We start from the raw sequence: 14613 nt of genomic DNA, 5'->3' as shown, positions 1-14613 counted from the left end.
CAAGCCATCATTTTGTCTCTCCTTCTAAAAGGAGAAAAAAGTTGGATGGATGTATGGATGGATGAATGATACATTTCTAGAGCTGCTTGAAAAATAGTTTCCTGATAGCAGCCAGTCTGTCTGCCCACCCACCCATCCATCCATCCATCCACCCAGACTTCTATCCTTCCATCCCAGACACACCCTCTGGGCCAAACCAGGGACCAGTGCTCGTGAGCCTGAGGAAAGCACCCTTCCTTCCTAAGTGAGCAGAAGCAACAATTTGTGGGCTTCTGCAAGGAGCTCCCACTATGAGCCCCACTATCCACCACCCACCACCAGCCACCTCCCCTGGCCAGAGCTGAGGGACCACCTTCCCTATGTCCTCTTTGCCTGCTCTGCCCCCTGTACCCTTACGTGCATGGGACTCCTCAGGACGGGAGGGAGTCTCTCCTTTCCCCAGGCAGCTCAGCTCCTGGGCAGCCACGCCTGGGCCTCCACCTCCCACCCAAGCCCTGCCCTGGGGTTCAGGCCCAGCTCTCCAACTACCCCCTGCCCTTCCCTCTGGCTGCTTCACAGCTGTTCAGCTTCAGCAGACCTGTTCTGGCCACAGCTTTCATCTTTGGGGTGCCTCTTCTTGTCACCCCTACCTCTGAACAGGACATCTCATCTGCCTAGCTGTTCCTGTCATAGACTCATGACCCACAGAGACCCACAGCACATCCCCCTCCCCTCACCCTCCCCATCCCCAGATATCCACAAGAGCCATTTCTAGAATCTCTCTAATCTACCTACTCTTCTCTACCCATTCCAGTCATGGCACTTCATCTCACCAGAGAGCAATCTGCTGTGTTTGGAACTCAACACACCCTGGATTCAAATCCTGGTTACAAGTCACCAGCTGTGTGATCTTGGGCAGGTCACTTGCTGTGCCCCCCAAGTTAGGGATGAGCAGTCAGAATGTGGGCCAGGGCCTTCCTGGAAAGGGCATGCTCCTGCTTGGGTCTTAAGGAGTAAGGGGGAGTTAGGCAGGCATAGACAAATGGAGACATTCTGGCAGAGGCAGTGGCTTGGGCGAAGGCGACAGGTGAGAGACATGAGTGTGAGGGGAGCCCACTGGGAGACAGGAGGTGAGGCTGGGGAGGCAGCCCGGCCAGGCTCAGAGGCAGATTGATCCCTGAGACCCGGTGGGAGCTGGACCTGGAGCAGGAGGTAACCAGTGGAATGTGTGGCTTGGAAAGACCCCCTTTCTGTGTGCTCTCTGTGCCGTGTGTAGAATGCTCTGGAGAGGCAACGCGGGAGACAACGGGGGACCCTGTGCAGATGGCCCGCAGAAGGGAGGTGAGAGGCAGGGGCCTGGTAACTTGGTAGAGCTGAAGGCCCAAGATGTGTGCAGGCTGCCCCCACAGGGTGCTGGGAAGTTCCTGGACACTGACTTGGACAAACACAGTCACAGAGACATGCAGACAGACAGCACCAAACCCCACACAGGACAAACACAGACCTATGGCCACAGCATGGCCCAGTAGGGACCCAACTGCCATGAGCAGGAAGTGTCAGGAGGGTGAGCACCTCTCCAGAGGGCACACCTGAGGGTGGCCAGGAGGCGCACTCGGATGCTTTAATCCCCCAAAGAACAAACCCCTCATTGACAGATCGCAACCTGGAATGCCAGGCTCCTTACCTAGAGGGTCCTTTCCCACTTGGTGAACTTCTACTCATCCTTCAAGACCCAGCTCAAGTGTTCCCTCTTCTACGGAGCCTTCCCTGAACCCCCAGTCAGTCACTTCCTCTGTGTTCCCAACAGCACCTTGTATATGGGAATAACAACAACAATAACAATAAAATGTCGGCTATGTGCTGAGTACATTAGGATCCCAGTTACTGAATCTTCCCAATGGCCCTGTGATGTACACTTAACAGAGGAGACAACTCAGAAAGGTCAACCAACATGCCCAAAGTCACACAGCTATTAAGTGAGGGAGTCACAATGCCACTCAGATCCAGCCCAACAGTGCACTCCAGTGTGGTCTCAGTTTCCCCACCAGACTCTGAGCTCTCTCCATGTAGAGCTGGTGCTCATTCACCAGGGTTAACATTTGGCATATGGTGGTCATCTACAATGGGCTGGGAACTGTGACAAGAATATTTACAGCAATGACTTTAGTGCTACGATAGACTCAATGTACAAATGGGAGAGGAAACTGAGGTCCAAAGAGGTTAAACAATTTGCTCAAGGTCTGGAAAGGCAACCTCTGAAGTCAGCTTGGCCAACACCAAAGGAGCGTGCACTGAGGGAAGAGGCACTGCCAGGTACCAGGCCCTGCCAACACGGGGAGGTTCGGAAGGACACAAAAAGGGCAGGCAGCTGGGCCACAGTGGGTTACAAGGAGCTGTACCCACCCAAGGAGCTGCTACCACAGAGGAGGAGGAGTTAAGCAACTATGCCCCTCCCCTCCCCAAACCCCAGCCCATCCCACAGACATTAAATAAAGAGTCAGGATCTGCCCAGGCCCAGTGGTCACATGGGACCCAACTCCCAACAAAGCAAGTGAGAGAGAGCGGGCAGGACCCAAGCCATCGGGACACTGTGATTACAAGAGGCAAAAATAAAAACCTGCGTCAGAAAGGCAAAGCTGCGGGGAACCACACCCAGGGGAAGGAGGGATGGGATTGGAGAGTAGCAAGGGCTGGTTTGGGTTTTTGTCTTTGTTTCTCTGATTTCCAAAATTCTTAGTAATGTCATCCGTCGCTTTTATAAGGAAAACAATAAATTCTTGAAATTTGAAAGAAAATGGTTGGTAGCCCAAGGGGGCACAGCTGCAGGGTCTGGAAGCAGAAACATGGGCAGTCTGGGTCAGCCATGGGCTGACAGTGGGCATCCGCCGGCCACTGCATGCCAGGCCCCACACAGCCCCGCCCTCCAAGCACAGATGACCAGGGTGGGCAGTGGGTGTGAGGAAAGGCAATCTGTACTTTGAACTTGATTACATTTCCACAGGCTGGGAGGAAAGAGGGTCTTCAGCTCCTCCTCCAAGGATCTCTACATCCCCACCCCATTCTTCTACTGTAGTGACTCTATTCTACAGTATAAATCAGATCACCCTCCCCTATCTGGAACCTCCCATGGCTCCCTAATGTACTCCAGGCCCAGTCTGGATTCCAGCCAGAGCAGACTCTGGTATCCTCTTTGGTCGCTGCTTGTCCTGTCTTACATCTGCCCAGCCAGACTGGAGTCTCCCTGCCTTCTAGGACGCAACTTGCTTTCCTTTTTCCTCACCTTTAAGCAGTCTATGTCCCCTCCCTGGGGCCCTCTGTCCTCTCCAGTTCACTGGTTAATTTCAACTCCTACTTCCAGCCTGACTTTACAGAGCACTTCCTCCAGGAAGCTTCCTTTTCCTTTGGGCTCTCACTTTTCCATCATCAGAGCACTGCACACCCTCTTTTCTGTCTCATCCATCTTTGCTGCTGGCATGTGCTCTCGGTTGGGGAGGAAGGAAAGGATTGTGGCTGAGTTCTTTACCTTTTAAGCCCTACACCGTATCTGGCTGGTGTTTGAACGAATGAACCAATGAATGAATGCAAGCATGCATGCATGCTAAGGTGAGAGGAATGGGAAGTGTTGGCATGGATAGAAGACCCTCCCACACACACACACTTCCAAATCACCTCCATCCTCTGACATTATGGTTGCTCCTGCATTCAGTTGTTCCTTATTTCCTACACTCTCTTCCTGCTTGATCCAAGGGTCTGTATGTGTTCTGTAAGGCCTTGGAAACACCCCCCCTCCCCCAAGGACTGAACAGTTAGCAAGCACAGACAATGGTTCTGCTTCCCTAGCAGTGAAAATTAAAGGAGTCTCACTTGTCAAAAGAGCAAAAAGAAATAAAAGGATAACACCCAATCCTAGCAAGAGTATGGTGAAATTAGCATGCTCACAGATTATGGCTTAAGAGTGTAAATTGGAAAAATCATTCTGGAAAAACAAATCTGGCCATAATGTGTCAAGAGCTCTACAAATGTTCACAGACTTTCTGGCTACTGATCACATTCTCGGTCATCCATCCCTAGGAAATAACCCAAAGATAAAGTTACATGCACCAAACTGTTTGCTTCAGGATTTTTTTAAATGATAGCAAAAACCTGGAATAGCCAAAATTGCTAACAGGGAGATGGCTCTATAAATCATGCTCATCAGTGACTGTCTACAGGTAACTGCTAGTGCCTCTGGCACTGCCGAGACTCATTTAACAACCATTCAACCTATCAGAAGCACGGCACAGAGACATTAGGGAACTTGCCCCAAGTCAAGCTGCGAATATAGGATTCAAATCCAGACCACTGTGCTGCAGAGTCCAGGCATCTGTAAGTCCAGCTATTCAGGATGCCCTGACCTGGAAGATCCCAGTTCAAAGCCAGCCCAGGAAGAACAGTCTGCAAAGACTCCATCTCTAATTAACCAATAGAGCACTCACTGTGAGTGAAAAAGCAGAGTGAGTGAGACCTTGAGTTTAAGACCCCTATAAGAACACACATACACAAAAGTACCTTGTATGCTGGGTGTGGTGATATATGCTTGTAATCAATCTTAGCACTTGGGAGGCTGTGGCCAGAGGACTGGGAATTGGAGGCCGAGCTGGGCTACACAGTAAGACACTCTCAAAAAATTCCCTACAGTCATGTAGAAATACAATAGTTGGAGAAGAAGATTGAAAAGAAAGAAACAGATATCCAGGAACTAGTGGCTACATGAGCCACTTGCTATTCAGGATGCTGAGATCCAGAGGATCTCAGGTTCAAAGTCAGCAAGATGCCAGGCTGGCAATACGTGGCTGAAGTGGTAGAGTGCTAGTAGAGGAGCAAGCCAAGTAAGTGAGTGCTTAGTTAGCCTTGAACTCAAACCTGGTCCCTGCAAAAATTAGAGGAATAAGTAGACCAATGATATCTATATAAAAACTGGATGCCAAGAGAAAGGAGAGTTAGAAAATACCCGTATCTAACAGTGGGGTGTTTCACTTATCATCTTGCTATTTCATGACTTTTCTGCAGGGTGTCTGTCTACAGGACTGTTTCAAGGAACATTTTAAATAAAACTAAAGCTCCATCAGGCTTTGGCAAAACAACACGCCCAGCCCCTCAAATCCTGTACATTCAGCAGGGAAGGGTCTCAGGGAAAGACAAGACTTGCTGAAAGTCTCTCTAGAACACAAGCCTCAAACCCCAACCCCAGCCATGACAGCAGTCAGGAAAGGACTTCTTTCCCATCCTATCCAAAATCTTCTCTCTGTCTCAGGGCTGCAGTACAAACCCCTCAGCAGGACACCTGAGATTTTCATCGGGAAGACCCTGCTGGCCACGTGCACAGATATCCACTGTACCCGTCCTCCAGCCACACTGTAGGCCACTGTACGCTGCACCACTTGCAGGCATCCCAAACAGTATGCCAGTTGGAGCCACCCATCTGGGGGTCACACCACCCTGCCACTGAATCTCAGCTCCAGTGTCACCCTATTGGCTGAATGGCCAGTCCCTCGAGTAAGCCAGGAGCTCTGCAAGGGTAAGTCTTGGGTTTAGTTCTTAGTTATGTTCCCCAAGGCCCCACTCAACCCCACAGCCCCGCCTGCTTAGAGATCACATGCTAACTTTTCACCAGCAGGAGCTAGACTCCGTTATACCCTCCCACGTCCCTGCATTCTCCCTACCTAAACATCGCACCTCTAAGTATTCTGTCTCCAATAGCTGAAACCCACAAGGACAGGGCCACCACATCAGCCTAAGCCAAGCACTGAGCACATGGGAGGGGCTCTAGTTCTCAAAAACCTATAGAAAGCAGCAATGGAAGGAAGTCTTTCCATGCAGGAGAGTGAAAAGGTGGGGGAGCACTCCTGGCAAAGGGGCAGTGTACACAACTTGCTTTCTGGGAGAGCAAGTAGAAGGAACTGTATGTGCAAATACCAGAGGCAGGAAAATGTACACCAGTGGGTTTGGTCTGGGGTGGGTATAGTGCAGGAATGTATAGGGGAGGCAGGGGCTGGTGGCTGGAGCAGTTGATACGGACAGGGCCAGAGTTAAGGCCTCATGCTTAGATGAAAATAAGGTAGGGGTGGGAGCCATGGACAAAGTTTGTGACAGACAGGTCCTTGTGGGACCAAGAGGCTAGCCTGTAGAGGACATGTAGGAGGTGGTAGGAGGTGGTGAGGTTTCCTACCATTCAGATTCCTCGAACCCCTGTGCTTAAAGTCGCCTCCCACAGCCCCTCTTCCCTCCCCATGAACACACTCCATTCAACCTAGAGTTCCAGCTGCTGCCCCCACCCCATCCATCCCCAAGACCCTAGCCAGGCCAGCCTTGGAAACTGGCTCCTGGGAACTTCCTGTGAGGCACAAGGCTCCCGAGGGTCCTGGATCCAATTAGGCCGGGTTTCCGCAGCCCTGCAGGGCTGGGAAGGGCTGTTTTCATTGCGATGGTGAAGCTGATCCCGGGAGGGTGCTCTCCACTGCTGTCTGGGCCTGGATCATGAGAACTTCTGTTCTTCCTCTCCCTGGCCCTTCCTTGGCCCTCCCACTCTCCAGCCCTTCACATTCTGGGAGCCCCCTCTCCTTGGTTCCTACCTCCAGCCACCTAGAGACAGCCAGCAATAAGTGGACTTTCTCTAGGCTGAGAGAAAATGCCCTAGAGACTATGAGCCCAGACCCCTCTCCACCACCAGCTCTGGGGACCCCTAGCCCCCATGCCAGCAGGGAACTCCTGCCAGCATGGGACAAAGATAGGGATGGCAGGTGGCCAAGTACTTCCTCCCTGCCAGGCACTTCAGATGCTTGGTGGGCACTTCTCAGACCCCTGCCCAGGCAGATGCATGTGCATCTGGAAAGATCGCACAGATACAGAAGCTGCCTAGAACATACATGGACAGCTAAATGACTTCTGATAGAGCCCACACCCAGGACACCTAAGGAGCCTTCACCCCAAGTTCCTTCCCCATTATGGTCTCCACCCAATTCCAAAGGCTCCCCTCCCTGTTTCTATAGTAACCTCTTCCTTGTTTGGGGTCAGGAATGAAGCTCAGAGCGGTTCTAATCTTCCCAAGGTCACGCATTGGTGAGGGCCAAGAGAGCAGAACCTTCTGGCAAGTCCACTTCCTCTCTGAGCCTCAGTTCCCTCATCTAAGAAATAAAGGGGCTTAGTTAGAATCCCAGCCTGAGTCCCTAGGCCCTCACAGTTGTGATGTGGCCTGTTAGAAAGCATGGATCGTGAAGCCCAGGCCTGGGCCTCACTGTTCTCATCTGTAAACTGGGATGCTCCTGGTACAGGGTTGCCGTACAGATCACAATGAGTGATGAGAGGCTTTAGGACAGTACCTGCCGCAGAAGGAATCCTTGAGTGCCAGCCTTGGCGGGTTCTCTACTAAGATGTCTGGGTACCATCCCCAATCATCTGCAAAAGGGGAGTAGACGTCTACTCAACCTAATGCGTTCTAGAGCTGCACAGCTCTGAGGAGCTCTCTGGACCCCTGTGGGCTGTTCTGTCAAGGATGGAGCTCCAGCTCCCATATAATCTTAAAACCAAAAAGCTGACTTCTGAGCTGGGGCTCTGGCCTACGCTCCAGGAGCCTTCAGGACAGATCCCAGGGGCCATGGGCAGGAACCTCCTCTGACATAGTCTCTCAAAGACCCCTGCATGCCGCAGTAACTGCAGGGTAGGTAAGGTGGACTCAGGCCTGAGTAGAGGACAACAGGTAAAGCGGGCCATAAGCAGAGCAAGGCAGCCATGGGAGGGCTGGCTGGGCAGACAGGAGCCAGGAGGGCTGGGTAGCCACAGGGGAGCAGGCCAGAGAAGATCCGCCACAAGCTCGGCCCTCTTCTACATGCCCCATCACTCACACCCTCCCCACCTTCTCAATGTTCCTGCATCTCCCACCTCAGGTCAGAAACACCCTTTACCCAGGAAATGGTCTCAGGTCTCAGCTCAAAGGTCACTTCCTCTCAGCAGTCCTCCCTCCTCCCCATCACTGTAGTCTATCTAAAAACACAGTGATAGAGAAGCCCTTCCAAAAAGTATTTCCTCTCCAGAGCTCACCAAAACAAAAACCGGCAATGGCAGAGCCATGTACCTATGGTTACGTTTTGTATAGAATCTGTCTCCCTAGCCTAGGGGAGGACTACATCCGTTTTCTTCACACTGTCCCCTGCAGGGGCCCAGGACCTGGGATATAAGATGTGCACAGCAAATCTCACTCAACTGAACGCAGATGAGAAATGGAGAAGAACTCCCTGCCACACCCATCTCTTTAAGCAGGACCCGGCAGGGAGCACACACATGTGAGGGCAAGGGGGTACTCAAAGGATTCTGTGTAAGGCCCAGGATAAGAGGCTGCATTCTCACCAAGGCAAACAAGCATACCTGTACCATGTGACTACACATAAAAGCACATGTGCACCAGTGTGATCGTACATAAAAGCATGTGTGCACAAGTGTGTGATCGTGTGAATGGCGGGGTGTGTACCCATTCCTTTGTGGTGTGCGTGCGTGCGTGCGTGTGTGCGTGTAGACAGGCTTCCAATCTGCCTGGCTCCTGGAAGCCCAGGTCAGGTCAGTCATGGAGTTACAATAGCTGACTGTGTGCTCAAGCATATCAGGGTGTTCACAACCCAGTCCCCTATCCCTCCACAGAAACCCAGAACCTAGAATAGCCAGACTGTCCTCTCAGGAATCTAACACCTTTATCCAAAGCTCAGAAAAGAATCCAGATGGTGGGGATTACCCTGAGGTCATCCTTGGGAGTGGGGCAGATAAAATCCAAGACCTCCCCAGCCACATCCTTCAGCCTGTCCCTCACACCTTCCTTATCCACTACAACCAACTACCCAGTCTGCAACGCACAGCTCCTCCTAAGCTCCAGAAAGCCATCCCAACTACCATGGCCCCAACCCACCTCCACCATAGCCAGTTTGCTGAATGTCACTCAAGGGCCGGGGCTGCCTCAGTGCCCAGAAATGCTGTCATATGGTAGAGGCAGAGCAACTTGTTGACACCCAGGGAGTGAAAGCCCACCAGGTAAAGCCTTGGGAAGCCTTCCCCCCATTTCCCTAATGGGTAAAAAGAAGCTTGACCAAATGACCTGAATCAGCCTCTTAACTTAAGTGCATGGATTTAGATTTCCAAGATTATACAGACAAACATCATCAGATACAGACCTTACATGTGCCTTCTCTCCTCAGGTACAGCGAAAGCCCATCCAAACAGCCCAGAGAAGTGCCAGCATGGTACTACAAAACCACCAGAAGTTCAGGAGATACCAAGTGTTCCAGCAGTCTTTGTGCAAGGTCCATTCACATGTTCAACATGGTACACTTTGGATAACTGATACAGGTAGCTGCTACCTCAGATGGGAGAAAGAAGCTATGGACGTCATAAAAACCACAAGGCCAAGGCACTGGGAAATCAGAACACTAACATCACCCCCCAGGTGTTGCTCACTGGAATGCTGCAACAGTTGACACTTCATAAAGAAGAAAATCTTTCTCCCCACATCAACTATCTGACCATAGGCAGCTGGGTGTGTAGGGAGGAAGGGGTTTTATGAGAGGGAAAGTTCTAGAAGAGATCACAGGTCCCTCTCTCAGGATGCGCAAAGGGGTTCCTGCACTGTGCAGGGATCCTAGTGAGACCCACAGTACTACTGGATTCCAGTCCTAGCAATGGCCCTGCCAATTAGTCTCCAGAGAGCGCCAGGGCTCAGTTTCCTCACCTGTAAAATTGGGGTCATAACAATGAAGATAAGATACTTCCATACTGATAAAGGCTTATAGGACATGGTCTGACACAAATGAGCTCCCTGTGTCACTAAATAAATGAGGCAGTAAGAGTCCACTTGGTAAGATCCTAAATCAAAGATCAGATGATGCCAAAGCTTGAGATGTCAAAGGTTCTGAGCTAAGAAGCTGCTAAGGTTCAGAGATGGGGAGAGATTCTTAGATTCCAAGGTTTAATTATCTCATTATTTCCTAACAACAATCCTGAGCCTCCCAGAGGAAGATAACAGACCTCAATATAACTTCATTTCCCAGGCACTGCCAAGCCACCAAGGCTGCTGCCACACCTGGACCACCTCCCCTCACCCCTCCCACCTCCCTACCCCCCCCCACCTCCCAGCCTGGCCTCACGTCTGCTGAAGGATCAGCCATACCTTGCTCAAAGCTGGCATAACCTCAATGTCCTGGTGGGGTAGCCAGGCAGAAGTACACATAACCCAAAAAACGAGGTGTCAGATACTAAGAGCCCCAAAAGCAATACGAAAGGCTTATGTGATGGAGGGTGACAGCAAAAAGCTATTATAGAGCAAATGGTCAGGGAAGCCCCTCTGAGGAGGTAACATTCGGATGGGGTGAGCAAATTTCAGAAACAACATTCCAAGTGAAGGAATGTGCAAAGGCCCTGTCAACAAGGCTTTGGTAAATTCAAGGTAGAGAAAGAAGCCAGAGAGCTGAAGGTAGAGACTGAGGAGCAGGGCAGAAGTGCTGAGGCTGAAGAGTAGGCAGGGCTTTCACAGACCACAAAGGGCCTTGAAGATCAAGAATGAATTTTGGATTCTTTTTTCTTCTAAATGTCAAAAAATAAAAAATAAAAAAGGCAGGCCTGGCAAGGTAATCAACAATCCTTAGAATTCATTGTATATATGGATAGAGCGCCTACCATAGCCTCATAAAGGCTTGGATGATATCAGATACATCAGTCTACAACCCATGAGAGATTCAGGAATAAGGAGAAGAAGGCTCAGAAGAGGCAAGAGAGTGTTCAAAACAAGTGTCACAAATGGGTCTTGATCTCAGGATGCAAGTCTATCACTATTACAGTCTATAGAACTCCTATTCTCCAAGAGACCTTCCTTGGAGTCTCTGATAGGCACTCACTGAATGCCAGCTGCCCTGACTGGTGAGCCTGAGGCCTCAGCTCTTATTGTTGGCTCTAGAGACTTCACAGGACTACCCTTGCATCTCACTTCTGTCCAACATGGGCTGGGTGGTTGGTTGGATGGATGGATTGATGGACAAATGGATGGTTAGATGGATGGATGGACAGAAAAACAGACCACTGAAATAACTGATCAATGAATTAATGAATGGGCAACAAAGGAATATATAAATAATATAGAAACAAATGAATGGATAATCTAGCCAAAAACAATGAATGATGGAGAAAGGCAGGGCAATGAAGGGTGTGCCCAGGGAAGGGTCAGGGCCAGGGTAACTTCAGACCCAGGCTGTACTTCACTATACACAAGCTTCCTCTCTCCAGCTGGGATTAGCTTACCTCCATTCCCCAAAACTACAGGTGGCCTGTTCTTCAGCTCCTGGCCTGAAACCTATGTCATGGCCAAGTGTGGTCATTATCACCCAGTCCCAGCAGCTAGTGCTTCTCCCCCAAACCTAGGGAAGCCTGGTGCTTCCCTGTCCGTGACTCCCTAGAGGACACAGGAGACCACGGCTGCAGGCCTAGCTGGGAGGAGAATCACTGGGTGACTTCCAGCTAGTGGCTTGCCCTCTCTGAATGACCTCCTAGGGCCTTTCCATCTCTTACATTCTTTGGGGTGGGAGATGGGTCTCTGGATTTTTACACAGTCACTGAGGTCAGCAGAAGAATTTGAAAGAAAGACAAAAAACCAGAAGTGAGCAGAGTCCTGCCCACAACACCAAAGCCCACCTAGGAAAAGCCCACACAAGGAGTCGAACTGCCTAAAGCTACGCCCTCCTCTGCCACTGCCTGCCCTCTCCAAGCCTCTGTTGTTTTTTTAATTTTAAATTTTATAATGACGGCTCAAATGTCCCCACCTTAACATTTCACTCCAAGTCCGTTTTGAGGGGAGCCTGACATGGCAACAACCATGAACCACACGGGGCAAACTGTGAAGTCTGCTTCCCCAAAGCAGGACAGTAAGAGCAAAGGTCAGAGGGAGTGAGGGGGACATACTGTCCCATCTCAATCCAGTTCTGTCCAAAACGAGCCTTCTAGTCGTGGGCACCTGAAATATGGTCCTGCTCTCAGCCCTCCTCCTACAGGAATTGAACTCTGGGCAAGTTATTTCTCTTTGTTCCTCAGTTTCTCCCACTGAAATCCAGCCGTCTTGGTACCCTCTGATCCAGGCATGCCCTTGCTCTGCAGCTCAGAAAGCCTAAACCCCAGCTCTCAATCTGTAACAGTCCTTAGGATGCTCACAGAGCCCAAGGAAGTCAGGACACAGATCACCTGTGTCCTGAGGGGCTCCCCTCCAGGAAATGGGGAAGATGGTGGCTACATGGACTCAGAGCAGAGTGCAGGACAGACAGACTTTCCCAACAAGGGAAAGGCCTGGCCCAACCCCACATCTCCTTAGATAGCACAGGCCACCCCAGATTTTGTGGGCCTGGCTTTTAGATCCTCTGCAGCCCCTAGAGCCAGCAGGTCCTGACCTGTCCAGCCTCAGGACAGGAACTCAACCCAAGTCCAAACTGCCTCCAACTCAGGGGCCTCTGGGGTGTCAGGACAAGGGTGGCAAAAAGGGGTAGGCTGGAATGCAGGGGAGAGAGGCCTGCGGCCTGAGGGGCCTGACAAACCAACCACCCCTTCCAGATGCCACCTCCGAGGGCCAAGAGTACCCCAGGTAGAATGGGGTTCCTTTGCCAAACACTCCACTTGCCCCAAGTGTGTGTGTGTGTGGGAAATCACACACACACACACACACACACACACACACACACACACACACACACACACACACACACACACACACACACACACACACCCCACTAAGGGCAAGATTCCCGCCTACCAAGGGTCCTGACCACCCATGAAGGAAGGAGCAAGGCCCACCCCTGGTTCCTGAAGGTTCCACAGATGCTCCAAGGCAGGGTGGTGTGAAGCCAGGATTCTTTCTTCAAGCCTGGAAACCCTGAATCCCTTCCGAGTCTCCAGTGCCAGCCCTCCTCCCCCAAATCTGGAAATATAGTCCCTTGAAATGCCATTTCTACAGAGTCCCTTTCCAAAAGACTCTCCGTTCCCCCCAAAACTCCCATCCCCAAGCCCTCCACAATCCGTCCCCCACCCTCCCCCGCGCGGCACTGAGGAACCCGGCAGTTAACTTTTCCCCCCCAAACCCTTGCAAAGGCGGCGAGCTGGGGGGGGGGATGGGGGCGGGTGAAGCGAGCCCCCAAGATCCTTTCGCGGGCATCTCACCGCCTTCCAAAAAAAAAAAAAAAAGCTTAAAAAAAACTTTCCGAGTTAACTTTACATCCCCATCCCTCCCCCGAAATCGGCCGCCCCCCCCGCGCTTTTTTTTTCTTTAAAGTGCAATTGCATTGTGTCTCACCTCCCCGAAATGGCTCGAAGCTCTCGCCAAAGAAAAGGAAAAAAAGCCAACCCTTCGGGTGCCCCCTCTGCTTCCAGCCGCCTCTCCCACATTCTCAGACAGTTTTATTAAAATTTTCAGACAAAAGAAAAACAAAAATGGCAGCCTGGCTTATTTTTAAAACAGGACAGGGACGCCATATTCTGCAGATCTGCAAAAAAACGGAGAAATCCGGCCCTGGCCGCTCCACCGGGCCGGCTGCGAAGTGCGCGAACCGCGCCGTTTGCAATCCGTTTATTTGCATTAAGCCCCATGAATCATTGTTTACCGGAGAATTGCAGCAGGTTTGAATAGCCCGGCTTAAGAAAACACACGCACACACACACACACACACGCACTCGCACACCCGCCGCACACACCCGCCGGAGACACACTTCCGAGTCGGCCCGCCCGCCCTCCCGCGCGCCCCCGCCCCGGCCCCGGCCCCGGGCTTCAGACACCGGCGGCCCCCGGGGCCCTCGGAGCGCCCCGGCCCGCGCTGACAGCGCCCGCGTCCGGCCTGGCCCCCGCCCGCAACTCGGCGCAACTTTCCCGCGGGCGGGCGCCGCTCTTCCCTCCCCGCGCGCCCCGGGCCCGCACGGACCTGGCTGTGCTGGCGGCGCTCCGGGACGTGGCCGCAGCCCCGCGCCCGGCGGCCCGAGCAGGGCCGGGCTTGGGGCTCCGGACTCCGGGGCTCCGGCTCGGTGCGGAGCCGCGCGCAAACCTTCCGGGTCGCCTGCTGTTCACTTCTGGGTTCTGCAAGCGCCGAGGCGGCGGCGGCGGCGGGAGGCGGCGGCGGCGGCGGCGGCGGCGGCGGTGGGAGGCCGGGTCTGCAGCGCCGCGCGGCCCCCCGTGCGCTCGGCGAAGCCCCCGCGCCGGGCTCCTGGGGGTGGGGTGGGGGGATGGGGGGCCGCGTCGGGCCCCCCCCGCCTCTCCGCTGCACAGCCCGCCCGGCCCCCGGGGCTCCGGCGAGTGGGCAGCGCCGGGCGCTGGCGACTGTGGGCGCGCGGGGAGGGGAGGGGAGGGAGGGGAAGGGGCGGCGGGCGGGGCGGGCGCACGCTGGGGGCCCCCGCTCGGGCCCCGGGGCCTCGTCTCGCGCTCGCCGCCGCCGCCTGGCAAAGTTGCGCGGCGCCCCCCTCCCCGCGCCGCCCCGCACCGCCCCGCGCCGGAGGCTGAGCCACAAAGGAACTCCTCGCCACCCCCCCTCCTCGGCTCGCCGGAGCCGCGTGGGGAGGGCACCGGAGCCCGGCCCTAGGACAGCCCCTTCCCCAGCG

The 14613-nt window shown here is 53.1% G+C and overlaps 1 protein-coding gene across 2 annotated transcripts in view; it reads right to left on the bottom strand.

Moving 5' to 3' along the window:
- Window positions 1-14128, bottom strand: part of Znf362 (zinc finger protein 362) — a 42392-nt gene extending 28264 nt beyond the window's left edge. Inside the window, exons 1-2 of one of the 2 annotated variants that reach the window (XM_070008825.1) lie at window positions 13944-14128; window positions 1664-1789 (exon numbers count right to left, since the gene is read on the bottom strand). In XM_070008825.1, coding sequence (XP_069864926.1) covers window positions 1664-1701 — 38 coding nt within the window. In that variant the 5' untranslated portion in view covers window positions 1702-1789; window positions 13944-14128. The remainder of the gene's footprint in view (window positions 1-1663; window positions 1790-13943) is intronic. The other variant, XM_070008826.1, reaches the window with a different exon arrangement.
- Window positions 14129-14613: the final 485 nt, after the last annotated feature.

Source organism: Dipodomys merriami, unplaced genomic scaffold, assembly GCF_024711535.1.
Source record: "Dipodomys merriami isolate MVZ:Mamm:240054 unplaced genomic scaffold, mDipMer1.0.p SCAF_71, whole genome shotgun sequence".
Lineage (NCBI taxonomy): Eukaryota > Metazoa > Chordata > Mammalia > Rodentia > Heteromyidae > Dipodomys > Dipodomys merriami.
This window is presented reverse-complemented; position numbering and strand designations above follow the sequence as displayed.